The sequence below is a fragment of the Dermacentor variabilis genome, chromosome 9 (assembly GCF_050947875.1).
Source record: "Dermacentor variabilis isolate Ectoservices chromosome 9, ASM5094787v1, whole genome shotgun sequence".
Classification (NCBI taxonomy): Eukaryota; Metazoa; Arthropoda; class Arachnida; order Ixodida; family Ixodidae; genus Dermacentor; species Dermacentor variabilis.
In genome coordinates, this window is record NC_134576.1 from 108,388,373 (window position 1) to 108,405,900 (window position 17,528).

General features: G+C 48.2%; 1 protein-coding gene across 1 annotated transcript in view; it reads left to right on the top strand.

Annotated features, from left to right (window-relative positions):
• LOC142557252 (uncharacterized) overlaps positions 1 to 17,528 on the top strand; it is a 36,850-nt gene that overhangs the window by 5,811 nt on the left and 13,511 nt on the right. The window contains exons 3-5 of the mRNA XM_075668959.1: positions 3,136 to 3,441; positions 7,855 to 8,117; positions 16,265 to 16,544. Coding sequence (XP_075525074.1) covers positions 3,136 to 3,441; positions 7,855 to 8,117; positions 16,265 to 16,544 — 849 coding nt within the window. The remainder of the gene's footprint in view (positions 1 to 3,135; positions 3,442 to 7,854; positions 8,118 to 16,264; positions 16,545 to 17,528) is intronic.

The following is a 17,528-nucleotide window of genomic DNA, read 5'->3' on the forward strand; positions in this document are numbered from 1 at the left end:
CTAGACCTCCGTATGCAGCTGTCAATGCCTCGCCCTTCGGGCAATATAGAAAACTGCTCCCGCGTTCGTAGTCATCAATTAATTAATTAATTAATTGGTAATAGGGTATTTTAGGTTAGGACGGCGTCGGCACGCGGATCAGAAAATGATATATGCCCAAAACCAGTGCCTTCGAGGGAATTGATGGTACCTTGCTGGGCCAACGTAGTAACGTGCCCATAGGCTTGCATTTCTTTCTTATTTTGGCGGGCGACCCAAGCAAAGAATTTCCTTCGCTGCGTATGCCTTTTATTTGATTATATTAAAGCAATTTTACAGCCAAGCTCTTAATGGCTAGTTCCCCCGGAATCGTGTCCGGGTGTAGGCACAAAACTCCATACGTGGGCAGGTCCAGAAGATAGTGCAATACTGGGATGAGCCATGGTGGATGTGACGCAGGCGTTAAGCACACCTCACACCTAGGCCGACCCCGAAATTAAGGCAATGCCGGGCCGACCCGCGGCGGAGGTAAAGCAGGTGTTAAGCGCGCTTCATACGTGCGCCGACCCCGAAGATAGTGCAATACGTGGCCGACACGCCGCGGAGGTGAAGCAGGTGTTAAGCACTCCTCATACGTAGGCCGATCCCTAAGAAAGTGCAATGCCGGCCCGACCTACGGCGGAGGTAAAGCAGGTAGGTTTAAGCACTCCTCATACGTACGCCGACCCCGAAACTAGTGCAGTGCCGAGCCGAGCCGCAGCAGAGGTGAAGAAGGCGTTAAGCACTCCTCCTACGTAGACCAATCACTTAGATAGTGCAATGCCGGCCCGATCAACGGCGGAGGTGAAGCAGGTGTTAAGCACTCCTCATACGTAGGCCGATCCCTAAGAAAGTGCAATGCCGGCCCGACCCACGGTGGAGGTAAAGCAGGTAGGTTTAAGCACTCCTCATACGTGCGCCGACCCCGAAACTAGTGCAGTGCCGAGCCGAGCCGCGGCAGAGGTGAAGCAGGCGTTAAGCACTCCTCCTACGTAGACCGATCCCTCAGATAGTGCAATGCCGGCCCGATCAACGGCGGAGGTGAAGAAGGTGTTAAGCACTCCTCATACGTAGGCCGATCCCTAAGAAAGTGCAATGCCGGCCCGACCCACGGTGGAGGTAAAGCAGGTAGGTTTAAGCACTCCTCATACGTGCGCCGACCCCGAAACTAGTGCAGTGCCGAGCCGAGCCGCGGCAGAGGTGAAGCAGGCGTTAAGCACTCCTCCTACGTAGACCGATCCCTAAGATAGTGCAATGCCGGCCCGATCAACGGCGGAGGTGAAGAAGGTGTTAAGCACTCCTCATACGTAGGCCGATCCCTAAGAAAGTGCAATGCCGGCCCGACCCACGGTGGAGGTAAAGCAGGTAGGTTTAAGCACTCCTCATACGTACGCCGACCCCAAAATTAGTGCAGTGCCGAGCCGAGCCGCGGCAGAGGTGAAGCAGGCGTTAAGCACTCCTCCTACGTGGACCGATCCCTAAGATAGTGCAATGCCGGCCCGATCAACGGCGGAGGTGAAGCAGGTGTTAAGCACTCCTCATACGTAGGCCGATCCCTAAGAAAGTGCAATGCCGGCCCGACCCACGGTGGAGGTAAAGCAGGTAGGTTTAAGCACTCCTCATACGTACGCCGACCCCGAAATTAGTGCAGTGCCGAGCCGAGCCACGGCAGAGGTGAAGCAGGCGTTAAGCACTCCTCCTATGTAGACCGATCCCTAAGATAGTGCAATGCCGGCCCGATCAACGGCGGAGGTGAAGCAGGTGTTAAGCACTCCTCATACGTAGGCCGATCCCTAAGAAAGTGCAATGCCGGCCCGACCCACGGTGGAGGTAAAGCAGGTAGGTTTAAGCACTCCTCATACGTACGCCGACCCCGAAATTAGTGCAGTGCCGAGCCGAGCCGCGGCAGAGGTGAAGCAGGCGTTAAGCACTCCTCCTACGTAGACCGATCCCTAAGATAGTGCAATGCCGGCCCGATCAACGGCGGAGGTGAAGCAGGTGTTAAGCACTCCTCATACGTAGGCCGATCCCTAAGAAAGTGCAATGCCGGCCCGACCCACGGTGGAGGTAAAGCAGGTAGGTTAAAGCACTCCTCATACGTACGCCGACCCCGAAATTAGTGCAGTGCCGAGCCGAGCCGCGGCAGAGGTGAAGGAGGCGTTAAGCACTCCTCCTACGTGGACCGATCCCTAAGATAGTGCAATGCCGGCCCGATCAACGGCGGAGGTGAAGCAGGTGTTAAGCACTCCTCATACGTAGGCCGATCCCTAAGAAAGTGCAATGCCGGCCCGACCCACGGTGGAGGTAAAGCAGGTAGGTTTAAGCACTCCTCATACGTACGCCGACCCCGAAATTAGTGCAGTGCCGAGCCGAGCCACGGCAGAGGTGAAGCAGGCGTTAAGCACTCCTCCTATGTAGACCGATCCCTAAGATAGTGCAATGCCGGCCCGATCAACGGCGGAGGTGAAGCAGGTGTTAAGCACTCCTCATACGTAGGCCGATCCCTAAGAAAGTGCAATGCCGGCCCGACCCACGGTGGAGGTAAAGCAGGTAGGTTTAAGCACTCCTCATACGTACGCCGACCCCGAAATTAGTGCAGTGCCGAGCCGAGCCGCGGCAGAGGTGAAGCAGGCGTTAAGCACTCCTCCTACGTAGACCGATCCCTAAGATAGTGCAATGCCGGCCCGATCAACGGCGGAGGTGAAGCAGGTGTTAAGCACTCCTCATACGTAGGCCGATCCCTAAGAAAGTGCAATGCCGGCCCGACCCACGGTGGAGGTAAAGCAGGTAGGTTAAAGCACTCCTCATACGTACGCCGACCCCGAAATTAGTGCAGTGCCGAGCCGAGCCGCGGCAGAGGTGAAGCAGGCGTTAAGCACTCCTCCTACGTAGACCGATCCCTAAGATAGTGCAATGCCGGCCCGATCAACGGCGGAGGTGAAGAAGGCGTTAAGCACTCCTCATACGTAGGCCGATCCCTAAGAAAGTGCAATGCCGGGCCGAGCCGCGGCGGAGGTGCACTTCGCCAATAAGGAGCCCACATACACAGCTCCGCTGGTCATCCTTCTTCACAGAGTGGAAGGGCACTGAGTTTTTTCTTATCTCCTACGTTTGCAGAATAGACGGCTCAAGAACGTCATCAGCATGGTGCAACGTATCCGGCTTGACTCTCTCATGGATGTAACGACCAAGCTGCGGGATATGAGTGTCCCGGATGAGGGGCAGTCGCCGCTGCAGAAAGCGGCCGCCTATTTGCAGGCTTGCGAGCGCGTAATCAACGGCAGCAACGTCCACGAGGTGAGGGAGGCTCTCAAACGAGGCGGCATCACGTGGCCCGACCACGTGGATCCTTCGGCCAGTCTCATCGACGGGATTTTCTACATGTCGGCGAAACTGCACACGACTGTCCTCTTTCGCGTAGAGGTATGGCGGTATACGGAAACCTATACGGAAAGCTGTGAAAATGAACAGAGCTCAAGCTGAACAGAATGAAAGATGGATTATGGAGAACACGTTTTTAAGTCACTATTGCAGTATTTCTACGAAGCGGGCCTACATACTTATATTTCTGGTTCCGTACGGACGTTGTGCCGCGTGGCAACCCAAGCGGGAAAACAAAGGCTCAACAAAAAAAGTTGAGTCGCCATCCCGGCCCTGCGAAAGTGAATGTTTCGCAAGCTGTCTAATACCGCCTCTACAACTGCTGATGGGGGTATCTATAAATTCGATAGCATCATATGGCCCATGAAGTGAAACACTGGGCGTTAACATCCGGTGGTGAGGTGACGTTTCACGTGATGACGTAACATGATTACGTCATCACGCCAAATGTCGCGTGATGACGTCGTCACACCATAGGTGGCGTGATGACCACCTATGGCACATCGCACGTCGTCACATCGCAATAAAAAAAATGACGTCGTCACACCATAGGTGGCGTGATGACCTCACGTCAAACGTTACATTAGGTACAAATGGCATCGTCACGTGACGATTTCGCCTGATGACGTCATCACACCATACGTGACGTCGCGCAGTGACGTCATCGTCAAGAGGTGGTGTCGCCTGATGACATCATGTGCTACCTCTTGGATGAGCCGCACACTGTGCGCCTCGCGCTTCTTTGCACTGTCTGCGGTATAGGCCGAATTTTTTGTGTGAGCACGTGGCAAGGAAAAATCACAACCAACTACAGGCTGAACGCTTCGCTCAATAATGTAAGCCTATCGCCCCTTACAATATCGGCTTTGCCAGGTCCAATCAGTTATATCGAGAGCGCTGATTCGGTGCTTGTGTACATCAGTTCCCGTGCACCTGACGATGCGTGGCTACGCGATGGATAAACAAACACGCGCAGATTGGCTTGCACGAAAAAATTAGAAAAGGTAAGCCTATAGGCCATTACAATGTTGAATTTGCCAGGTCCATTCACTTCTCTCGAAAGTACCGGCTCGTTGCATACATCACTCCTCGTGCTCGTGTCCCTGCTTATTCACGCGATGAATAAAGGAACTCGCGAAGCTTGGGTAACCCGGAAAAATGAAAAAAATTAAAGAAAGGTAAGCCTACGGCCCGTTACTACGTTAGCCCAGCCAGGTACAATCACTTCTCTCAAAGGCACTGGTTTCCTGCATATATCATTTTCTGAGCCCGTGCCGACAACTATTTACATGAAGAATAAATGGATACGCGCAGATTGGCTTGCACGGAAAGATTAAAACGCTATTGACATTAGAATAGCAGAATTTTGCGCCAGTTGGTGATGCATATTTGACTATGGTGCAAATCAATAGACGAGACCAAAGCAAAGCGAGATATTTGCTGTGAGGTCTCAACCCACCTTTCCGTTCGCTAGCTGCTTCGCCATTTTTTAGATTCTCTTCGTCAAATGCGGTTTGACAGCTGACAAGCGGCGGAATTCGTCACAGCGAATTCGGACGTGAGGAAGTAGCGGGGCACTAAAAACGTTCAGGTTCTTTACCTGCGTTTGCTGTCTTATTATTTAAGTCTTTCATCGCTGTGATATGCTTTTTGCTTTTGCCACTTGTACAACAAAGCATGCAGCTGAACCAATGTTTTGACACAGATTACTGTCCTCATCCCAGGAGCGACTGATTTCCTACGAAACACGTTATTTACACGTAGCTCACTCTCCCCCACTATGTATGGGGGAGGAGGAGTCTTATATGACGATGCGTAGAGTAAGGTATAAAGTAAAGTGATAGCCTCAAAAATATGGGGGCGGGGGGGGGGGGGGTTAGCGAAGCCAATAAGGGAAAATACGCATAAGAATTAAGTAAGGAATCAAGAAATTACATATAAAAAAAACGTATAAAGCAAACACACACTTATAACCAATAACTTACAACCCTTCAAGACAAACACTAACAGTGACTATGTTTGGTGTAGTCAAAGGCGTACGCCACCAATGAAATACTTTGCCATACATCCCTACAAATTATGGTTCTTGAAGTCTTTTGTTACTATATAAATAAAACTTGAGGTGCAACACCTGGATAGCAAGGCGGAATGTGTATAATGATTTATGCGGAGCTGTTGAAGCATCTTGCTCTATTGTGAACCACAAAACTGTCCTGTCGATGCATACTGTAAGTTGAAAGATTTTTGAAGGTACCAACCACGTTCCTGTTTGCCATGGATACGTTAAATTATTTGTGAGAGAACCAATCCTGGTTGCGATCCAAGAAAGCACATTGTGTGCTTTGAGAGGTGATTGGTGGCACTGTGTTGCATCATGTGTTGTGGGTAGCGCTGCACTTACCACCGTGCTTACACGCGTACCTGAGAGCCAGCCAACGGGTACTTCGAGCGCCCCTTCCTCGGGGACCAGTTCGTAACCGCGTGCATTGTCCGCGACCGTCTTTGGTTACCGGAGGTGTAGCGCCTCGGCGACAGCGTCGCAAAACGCTAGCTGTCAAGAGAGATGAATGCCAAAACGCTGTCCTCACCACCGGTAACGTCACACTGAGGTAACCGCACAGTGGTGGGTTTACGAATTACTGCCCCAGGACAGTAACTGAGGAGTTACTCGAGTAACTGAGGAGCTACTTCTCCGAACATTAATGAACGCTAAACAGACACCACATGCGGAGCCAACTGGCCTGGCACTTGCAGTACCTCTGCAGATATTCTTCTGCAAATATTCACACAATGCTAATCTTCACTAGCGATTCCTTCTCAGGATTGATACGTTCATCTTCCCTCGTTTTTTTCTTCTTTTCCTTTTCGTGAAGACATTATACGCGTGATGGGACATAAGGCAGTGTTCTAGCGAATAAGGATCTTGCTAACGTGTACGGTTCCTCAGCGTCTGGGTCCACTATGAAGCTCGGCGCTTCATTGTTGCAGATACTCGGAGAAGGTGGTATGGCCAATCAAAAGTTACAAAAAATTGTCCTAGCAATGCCGTCATAAGTGGCCGTTGATAAAAGAGACATTGCGATATGCCGGTTCCATTCGTCGGCCAGCATCAGGTGCAGCGTAAAGGCGAGGATATAACTACTGAGCTCCGGGGTTTGTCTGAAAACTCCGCGAGGCTGACGCATGGCGCGATCTCTGGTGTCCGAGTGCAGTTCCCACCGAATTCAGGTTCTGAGTGCTGCAGTGTCTTTTACAGCTTCTCCCGTCGATACAGTAACTGATTATATTAATTGATTACTGAAAAAATGAGAAAAAACTCATCAGCCCTTTCACTTCGCGAAGGACGATCGAACAGCGAAGCTGTGGTATGTTTTGCCTCAATCGACGCATGTGTGTGTGTGTGTGTGTGTGTGTGTGTGTGTGTGCGTGCGTGCGTGCGTGCGTGCGTGCGTGCGTGCGCGCGCGTGTGTGTGTGTGTGTGTGTGTGTGTGTGTGTGTGTGTGTGTGTGTGTGTGTGTGTGTGTGTGTGTGTGTGTATGTGTGTGTGTGTGTGTGTGTGTGTGTGTGTGTGTGTGTGTGTGTGTGTGTGTGTGTGTGTGTGTGTGTGTGTGTGTGTGTGTGTGTGTGTGTGTCTGTGTGCATATATGCGTGCATATATTATGAGGTTGCCTAGGCGACGATGTCGCAACCACAACAAACAGCGCCTACTCGTGGCAACAGTGTGCATAGGACGCAGGTGGCCGTTAAACTGAGCTTCTACGGGAGCGACGATGACTGGAGCGCAGTATAAAAGGAGTTGACGAAGCAAAATATGTTTGTTTGTAATTAGCGATTGAGCATAATTCTTACTTAATTAGCTGAATAAAAGTTGGAAGGACTACAGTTTTATTCTAACGTACATAGATGGGGCTGTCCGTTTCCTTCGCCTAGAAGCCCGTGTATTGACGGCAGACGCGAATAGTACAATATTTACAACTTCACTGTGAACAACGCGATTAGGAAAAGCAGATGAAACTCGGCGCAATGTTAGATTATTCTTAGCGGCTAATTTTCATGCAATTTGTTTCGGGATCGTTTCGATAAAACAAGAGTTACAGTCATATTTTACAACCACAATTCCTCCGTAGACGGCCATGTATTGACAGCAGACGGGAACACTGCAGCGTTTACAACTGCACTGTGAACTAAATATTTATGACAAATAAATGAAACAGCGTAATGATAGATTAATTTCCGGAGAACGTAAGGGATTACAATAAATTAATCACGTGTAATTCCTTACGTAGAAGTCTGCCTGAAAGGTTTGAAAAAGAAAGCGCCCCAACGTAATTTCGCGCGTCGTCTATAGCCTAATAGAGCGTAAATTATTATAGTAACTATTATTTTAAGTCAGCGTAAATTATTATCGCTATTCATTGTCGCGTCAACATTTCTTGCCGATGGTGTCACGTGCAGGTGAATGTTAGCAAGAACGCCCTAGAGTCGCCCGCTGTCACCTTCCGCTTGGACAAGGATTTCATAACCGTACTTGAGATGTTGAAGCAGCACAGGATGACGAAGCGAATCCTGGGCCACTTCAAGCTGACGTACGACAGCTTTGCGTCTACACCGAAGCTGGCCAATGACAAGGGGCGCTCCGATCAGCTCTTCAAAGACCTCATAGCAATCAGCGTCAAATTTGGGAACTCCACGTCCTACCAGAATACCATCGCCGACAGGTATAGTGAACATTGCACCCCCATTCTGAAAGCTTCAAAGCCAAGGTGGCATCGCAGACAGCGTAAAACTTGAATAGGTGAAACTACGCGTGGGTGAATCTCTTGCGTGTAACAATGATAACCGGTGGTTTGCTCAACCGCCCTGTGGATCAGTGAGAATTCTTCAGCAATTTAGGGGTGTCACCGTGTACATGAGTCATAATTAGCGGGATTGATTGCGCGTGAAAGCGTTATGCACCCAAAATCACCGGCTTACCCGTGTGATGACAGTAGAACATCTCCAGGCGTTGGATGGAAGTCGATTGCTGCTATACGCGGGTAATCAAAGATAGTTGAGAGAGCTCGGCCTTCTTTGTGCAATGAAGAAAGCGACTCCACGCCCACGAACTGAAGTATATACGCACTTCGACGCACGGGCATTGGTTGAGCATTCCCGGACTATCTATAGTTTCGTAATCACAACAGGGCCCCGAAGTATTATGTATTATGTACGGGCCCAAGCTAACCTTTCCATGCAAATTAGGGTGGGGGGGGGTTACCTTTAGTAGTACAAATGTGAATAACGTCCACCAATCGCCATAAAGACGTGTAAACCCGCAAAATAGAAATGAAATAAGTCGCATCTCACAGTTAGGCCTGCGAGATACAACTCTCGTTTAATTGGCAAACAAGGAACCACATCAAATGGACTCGCGCAGGAAAGAAGGGCAGGGAGAACGCTGCCAAGAAGAAGTAAACAAGCGAAAGTACAAAGATTTCAATACCCCGCAGGGGCGTCTGCGTCAGCAGGCGTTTGGTGTGTTGCGACACCACGGACCCGAGCACACGAGGGTTGGACCCTCCCGCGTGTAGCCGTGCGCGGCTTAGCCGTGTCCGGGGAAAGGGGGATCCTGGGGGTTGAGCCGATGCCGGGTGTTTGGACCTTTAAGGCCCCCCGGCGGAAGCAACACACCTCTTTGGTCTCTGCTTCACGTAGACGGCACCCCCGGACTGACCCACCCGGGGGAAATCGGCAGTCGCCTTTTCCTATCTTCTCCCTCTAAACGCTTTTTCTTTACCCTCTTCTTTCACACCTGTCCTGTCTTCTTGTATCTTCTGTTCACTTCAATTTTTCGTAGGTGGCAAGGGTTGACCTTGTGTGACTAACCTACCTTGGTTATGTCGTATTAGGTTATAGTTGAGGTGTACAGCTGGCGTAGGCAGGACTTGCTTGCGAGTTCCTGTCCCGTCCCCTCGTTGGGCTCCATGGTGGGCGGCTGGCATCATGACCGAACATTAAACGCACTTTATGGCTCCACCTCTCTCAGAAAATGATCGCACTCCAAAAAGAGTGCGGACCGAGGACATAACTTCCCAATGCTTCCAAAAAACAAACGAACATTTCCCCAGGTATCATGTCATACATAGTGAAGATCCAGATCAACCAGCTCGAAAAATGTCCCCATTCACAGTATCAAAATCTCTGACTCACGCCCTGGGCCTTGGCTACAAGGTGACGAAGCTAGCCAGTGGCGACCTACTTCTCCAAATCCGAGACAAAGCACAATACTCGAAACTCCCAACCTTAGTGTCCTCTGGAGACGTGCGGGTAACCGTAACTACTCACCGCTCACTAAACACAGTCAAAGGAGTAATATCTGAGCACGATTTCCTGAACCTTTCTGAAGAAGAGATGTTGGATGGTCTGAAAGACCAGAATGTCACCGAAGTCCATCGTATCAAAATCCGAAAAGACAACAAGGAAATGCCTACAAAACACATTATCCTGACCTTTGCCTCCAGCCAACTCACTGAATCCGTAGAAGTAGGCTATCGTAGAATAACTGTAAGACCATACATTCCAAATCCGAGACGATGTTTCAAATGTCAAAGATTCGGCCATGGCTCCCAGAGCTGTCGTGGCCGCCAAACATGTGCCAAATGTTCATCAAATGCTCATGAATCCGTGGACTTTACCGCTGCACCACTGTGCGCGAACTGTGAAGGGGATCACCCCGCGTACTCGAGATCATGTCCGACCTGGAAGAAAGAGAAAGAAATCATAACGATCAAGACCAAGGAAAACATAACTTATCAAGAGGCACGAAAACGACACTCCTCAACATTTCAATTCAAAGCAAAAACAAATTTCGCCGATGTGGTGCGCAGGGGCGGCACACCACACCAGGCCTCGGCCACCGCCCAGGCAAAGCCTGAGGCAGGGCCACTCCCGCCCCCGGCAGACGCAGCGAAGGCTGCTCTGCCACCTTTGAACAAAGGCGCGCCGGCCTCTCAGTCGGCCGCCCGCAAGGCTTCCCCCAGTCGAGAGAAGCCCACAAATCGTACACCCGCGGGTTCACCGCGGAAGTCCAGAGCCTCTAGTGAGGCAATGGACATAACACGAAACTCGCCTCTGCTGCAGCAGAAGCACAGCTCCCTGGAGCGAAAAAGAAAAGAAAAAACCCGAGTATTGGCACCCCGAAAACCAGCATCCTAATTTTTAACTATACTCATCAAACATGGCGTTCCTTATACAGTGGAACTGCCGAGGACTAATAAAAACTACAGTGACATAAAAGAACTGTTAAACACACTGTCCCCGGTGGCTTTATGCTTACAGGAGACCAACTTAGGTCCAAAACAAAAAAACATTTTAAACAAGTACAATGTCTTTCGGTCTGACCGAGAACACGCAAGTAGACTGTCTGGAGGTGTTGCCATTGTAATTAAGACTGGTGTTGCAACCCAAGAAATCAAACTTAAAACCAAATACGAAGCTGTTGCTGCCACTGTCATTCATTTTAAGACGATCACAATATGTAATATATATCTTGAGCCACACTTAACAGTAACACTTAATCATTTAGAAACCCTTTTAGAACAGCTACCACAGCCGTACCTGCTAGTTGGTGATTTTAACGCCCACTCTGGTTTTTGGGGAAGTGCACACACTGATGCGAGAGGCGGTATTTTAGAATATTTTATTTTAAGTAATAATGTTTGCCTCCTGAACACCGGCAAAAGTACATACTGCTCTCCGAGCACGGGAAAAATGAGTTCCATAGACTTGTCTTTTAGTTCACCCTCTGTTTTTAGCGATTTTAAATGGGATGTCATCGACAACCCATACGGCAGCGATCACCTGCCTGTATTAATCAGCCTAACCGCTCCACCACAAGTCATCCCAACAAAACCACGACGGTGGAAGTTACACTTAGCCAACTGGGCACTTTTTAAAGAAAGGGCCAGCTTAGATAAAATAGTTTCAGATGATTTAAGCATAGACGAACTGAATGAGGCTATGGCCAACTGTATTTTAACCGCTGCACGCCTGGCAATTCCTCAGTCTTCAGGAGTAGTAAAAGAGAATAACAAAATTTGGTACACACAAGAATGCCGAGACGCAAAAAGGAGACAGAACAAAGCCTGGGGAATTTTTCGTAGGTACCCAACGCAGGAAAATTTCACCAAGTTCAAAAAGTTCAGAGCAAAAGCCCGGTATATTCGCCGTAATGCAGAAAAAGCTTCATGGCAAGGTTACGTGTCCTCAATAAATAGCACAATTACATCAAAACAAATGTGGGAGATGGTAAAAAAGATAAATGGCAGCTACTCTCCTTTCACGGTTCCATTTCTTTCTGACCCTGGTACACAGACAAATATAGAAGAACAGGCAGATATTCTGGGTGAATATTTTTCTGCGGTCTCCAGTTCATCTAACTATTCAGAATCATTCCTGAAATACAAAAACACAGCTGAAAGACAAGGACTGCCGACAAGTGGCGGTACAAATGAACCCTATAATAACTTAGTTACAGTTCAGGAAATTAATAGAGTACTGTCCGCTGGTAAGCAAACTGCACCTGGCCCAGACGAAATACATTATCATATGTTAGCTCATCTCTCTGAACCGGCTGTGGAAGCACTTTTAAATTTTTTTAACAAAGTTTGGGTATCGGGGAAACTTCCCGAAGCCTGGAAGATGGCCATTATTGTTCCTTTATTAAAACCCGGAAAACCTTTCACCCTTCCTAGCAGCTATAGGCCCATAGCTCTGACTAGCTGTCTAGCAAAGTCCTTTGAAAGTCTATTGAATATCAGATTAACATTTGTGTTAGAAGACCGGGAGCTCCTGGATGTCCATCAATGCGGTTTTAAAAAGGCTTGCTCTACCACCGACCACCTTGTCCGTCTTGAAAACACTGTTCGTGAAGCATTTATACACAGGCAACACTGTCTATATGTCTTCTTCGATTTAGAGAGGGCTTATGATACAACGTGGAGGTTTGGGATCATTCAGGACCTGGCTGAACTGGGCATCCGCGGCAGGATTTTGAACTGCCTGAAGGACTTCTTGTCTAACCGTACATTTCATGGCCGCCTTGGCTCAACCCTTTCAAGGAATTTTATCCAGGCAAATGGAGTGCCTCAGGGATGTATTTTGAGCACAACACTCTTCATTGTAAAGATGAATTCTGTGAGGAAAATAATTCCAAGATCCCTGATGTATTCTCTCTATGTAGATGATATCCAGATAGCTTGCACATCCTCAAACATATCAACATGCGAACGACAAATACAGCTAACAATAAACAAACTAGCAACATGGGCAGACAGAAATGGTTTCCGTTTTTCCCCGCAGAAATCGGTGGCCATTCTTTTCTCACTTAGACGAGGCATACAAATAGATCCCACCCTATACCTGAACGAAATAGATCTACCCGTAAAAAATGAACATAAATTTCTAGGTGTAACATTTGACAGGAAGCTCACCTTCCTGCCTCACATAAATGCTTTGAAAAAGAAAGCTTCTCAGTCCCTGAACATACTCAAAGTGCTATCGAGAAAACACTGGGGAGCCGATAGGACTTGTCTCTTACAAATTTACCGTTCTGTAGTACGCTCTACCCTGGATTACGGATGTATAGTGTATGGGTCAGCAAGACCATCGTACCTGAAACGGCTAGATCCAGTACATAATTTAGGTTTGCGTCTCTCCACTGGTGCATACAGGACATCACCCATAAACAGTCTCCATGTAGAAACCAATGAACCATCACTTACAGGTAGAAGAGCCATGCTTACAAGCTCGTACATACTAAAAATCCGTTCGCTTCCCAAACACCTATGTTACCCGATAGTCACAAAGTGCCCATCAAGAACACTCTTTAACAACAAACCACAAACTATTAGGCCACTCCTCCTGCGTTTCGAAGAGATGTGCCAAAACCTCGGCATGCTAGACATATTGCCAAACATTGCCCAAAGGCGAGGTCCACTGCCACCATGGCACAATTTTCCTGAAATCTGTGATTTCACTCTGACACACTTCCGTAAAAAAGAAATTCCGCAACAACATATAATACAAGAATTCCTCACACTTGAAGAAAAGTACAGCAATTTTGCAGCTTTTTACACAGACGGTTCAAAAACAGATGCTTATGTAGGAAGCGCAGCTGTACAGGGCAATTGGAATAAAATAGTAAGACTTCCACAGTGTGCTTCCATCTTCACTGCGGAAAGTTATGCCATCTATGTAGCCATAGAAAAAATAGTAAATGAGAAACTCGCCAACAGTGTTATTTATACAGACTCACTGAATGTGCTCACGGCCTTTCATTCTGGAAATGCAATGGCTCCTCTTCTTGGAGACCTCATACACAGCATTACAGCAGCCACAGCTCAAGGACAAAACATCAGGCTCTGCTGGGTACCAAGTCATGTCGGCATAAAAGGCAATGAAAGAGCAGATTTGTGCGCTGCTCAAGCTTACGGTAAACAAATTAAGAATGTAAATATGCCCTATAGAGATTGCATGAACTTACTGCATAGTAATGCAAGGAAAAAATGGCAGTCCACTTGGAACAGCGAACTAAATAACAAGCTACAATTAATAAAACCAGTTCTAGGTGAATGGAAGTCATGCGTGCACCAGAAGCGTTTCAAGGAAGTCATTATCTGCCGTCTCCGTATAGGTCACACACACATTACACACAACTTTCTGCTGAAGAAAGAAGACAAACCAATTTGCACTTGCGGAGATGAACTTACAGTCAATCACATTTTAATTTCATGTTGTAAACTGGAAAAGCTACGGAAAAAGTGCTTTTCCCCGTTTTATAACCAATACATCCCTTTTCACCCAGCACTGCTCTTGAGCGATAATGCAATTGTGGATATGTCTAGCGTTTTTAGATTTTTAACAGAAGCTGGTTTTCTTAAAAATATGTAAATCATCACGCAGTACTTCACCTCATACACCACAGCCATTTCTCATTCCTCAGAAAAAGGCTGAGGACTTTATTTGGTTGTTTAGGAGCCTCGAGATCCTTGCCCTGGCAAGGATGGCCGCTGAGGTTACCCGACCCCCTTTAGAAGTTTTTATCAGTACCCATTGTTACAATCTTTTTCTTACTCCATCATGAGGTAACTCTAACTATTTAAGCACTCAACACCACCGACGATTATTTACATTTTTATAAAATTACACGGAAAATTCTCCTATACCTCGAGCTTGGCGCAAGATGGCCTTAGTTGCCTATGTGCCATAAAACACAACACAACACAAAGATTTCAATAGTAGAATACAACTTTAAAAAAGAAACAGTAGTTAGGAACCAAGGCGCACGGACCGCGCGGCGTTGTGTTACTCTGCCAGTCAATCACAGAAGCAAACAAAATCATCGTCATGCGGCCTTTTCTAAATGGCGTCATACTCTTGAAAAATTCGGACCATCCTGTGTTCTTGAAGTGTCTTTTCATCGGCGGAAGCAATGAGGCGTGCAACAGACATGTACAAGGTGTATGGAGTCTGAGCATTTCACTCTTGGAAAGTCTATGGTACAGTTCATTTAACTGCTTAGCCCGTTCCACTCATGAAACTTCACTGCCAACTGAAGTGAAAATTGACTATACACACTTGTAGCGAAGCAACCATTTTACTTCAGTTCAATAACGAATCAGGCTTTCTCCATACCGCTATAATAGGCGAAAGAAAACGTATAAAATTACGTGGTAATAATTTAATTTTTGCGGTTACCGCCTTATTTGGATAACAAGAAAACTTGAACAACGAATTATTTGCAGCCTCGCGGAGGAACAGTGGCTGGCGGTTATGAGGGCAGGGGCAGGGCTTCACTGCAGCCTGAAGTTGTGTCCGACTGTAGTAGCGTTTTTCGAATTAGGCCTGGAATAATTACAGAGAAATATATATTTGCGGAACAATCACTGACTCGTATTGTTATTTGGAAAGTTGAGTAACGATGCGTGGCCGCCAGTCCCCTTCGACCGCGTAGAGCGCCGGACTCAAAAGGCAGCCAACAAAAGACAGCCGTGACCTCGACGAGACGTTCTCGTCTTGCACCGTGGAGACCAGGGTTCGATTCCCACCCAGATCAAAACGTACCGAATTTGTCTTTTCAAAGACAATACTTTACTTTGTTTGCAAGAACCGCAGGATACATTCGATGTCTATCCTATAGCTCTTTTTGACGTGTTTTCACTCAGTGCGTCGTCGGCCATTTTTGGTACCATTCTTACCGTCACGCCGACCACGAAGCATTCTCGCCTAATGGGGCATATCAGGCTTTCGCACCAAAACATTGTGCAGCTAAACAAAGAACACCTGCTATATATCCTTTTCATATAGCTACTTTAATAATGCGAGAAACCCACCGTGGTTGCTCAGTGGCTATGGTGCTGGGCTGCTGAGCACGAAGTCGCGGGATCGAATCCCGCCCATGGCGGCCGCATTTCGATGGGGGCGAAATGCGGAAACACCCGTGTACATAGATTTAGCTGCACGTTAAAGAGCCCCAGGTGGTCGAAATTTCCGGAGTCCCCCCACTACGGCGTGCCTCATAATCAGATAGTGGTTTTGGCACGTAAAACCCCATAATTTAATTTTAATAATGCGAGAAGGTGGGTTTAGTAATATTGATTTAGCCCCTAATTGACCAATGAGCTTCAAGATTACTCTGCATATCATACTCCTTGCATTCTCCACATTTTCTCAAAGTAAAAACGTCATGAGACATCTAGTTTTTTTCAGAAAACCGCGAAAGCTAGCATGTGTATCGTTCTCGAGCGTACCTAGTTGCCCTCAATGTCAGCTTCAACGGTCAAAAAGAAAAAAAAAACCAAAATGGAAGCACGTGACATGGTCGCAGCACGCCCCTCAAGCTTCACCCACGTGACATCCCGAAGGTGGCGCCGTCTACCGACTACGACACCTGGAACGCCGCGCTGCGTCGCCACTTCAACCAGTCCTTCGACAACATCGCGTCAATGACCATCGAACGCCCCAAATACTTCAGGGCGGTGTTCATGTTACACGCCACGTTCGGGGCCAAGATTTTGGACTTTTTCGGCTGGCTCTGCACACAGTCGCTGATACACTTCACCAGCCGGAAATTGCTCTCCAGTTACTACTACTCTTCCGAGGAACAGGTAAGGATTCGTGCTTTCCACACGCAATGACGTTGCGGAATTTCATCCCTGAGAACTAACATGCAAGGTTCGGAAAAAATTTCGCGCCATACAAAAAACGTTGCATGGCATTGCGTAGCTGTGTTCTCTGGGTCACCGGTGTTTCGATGTCGGATTTAATCTCTGCTTTATTCAGCACTTATCGAGCACAGGAACTTATACGGGCACTCGAGGCGCGCTCGCGCCGTCGCCGTGATGTCCCGGTGTGGATGGTGCAAGTCGCCGCGTTTACACGAAGCTCGAGCGTGGAGGTTTGCGAGCTCTCCTGAGACATAAGGGCCGCGCATTGTGTTTGTCTGAAAAACAATGCCGCATTCACTAGACGCGCTTTTGTCGCGCTTTGAACCATGGAACTCATGGCTGAGTGGTAGCATCTCCGTCTCACCCTCCGGAGACCTTGGTTCGATTCCCACCCAGCCCTTCTTGCAAGTTGTTTTTACTTATGAATTGCGTTCCGGGATTTTTTGCTCACGGCGAACACCGCCGACACCGGCTTTTCTGCGACACGAGCTCCTTAACGCTGTCGCGTTAAAACGACGCAGCCAAGTTACGGGCGCGCCATCATGGTTTCGCTCATTAAGCTTGCGGCGGAGCCAGATCGGCGTTCTCCCTTGCGCTGCTGGCGGGAGCTTTCGCGTGTACAGCCACTTAGAGTTGCTGCTGTGCAGCTCTGCCCTGACAACACTGTGCATTGTATACAGTTGTCTGACCGGAACGACTTCAAGCAGCAAACGTTGACGGTTGTCCTCCTGTCTCGTCTCGCAAACTATTGAGGCGCGACGCCGGCAATGGCGCTGGGGTCGCTCCTCATCGAGCCACCGTTGTGATGCACCTCATGTTCAAGCGTGTTCGCTCTTGTTCGGGCGCCTAATGTCCACGTGGTTGTTTTCATGCTTTCGCACCAACGGATTTTGTGCAGATCAGAACCGTGAACGTCTTTAGAGG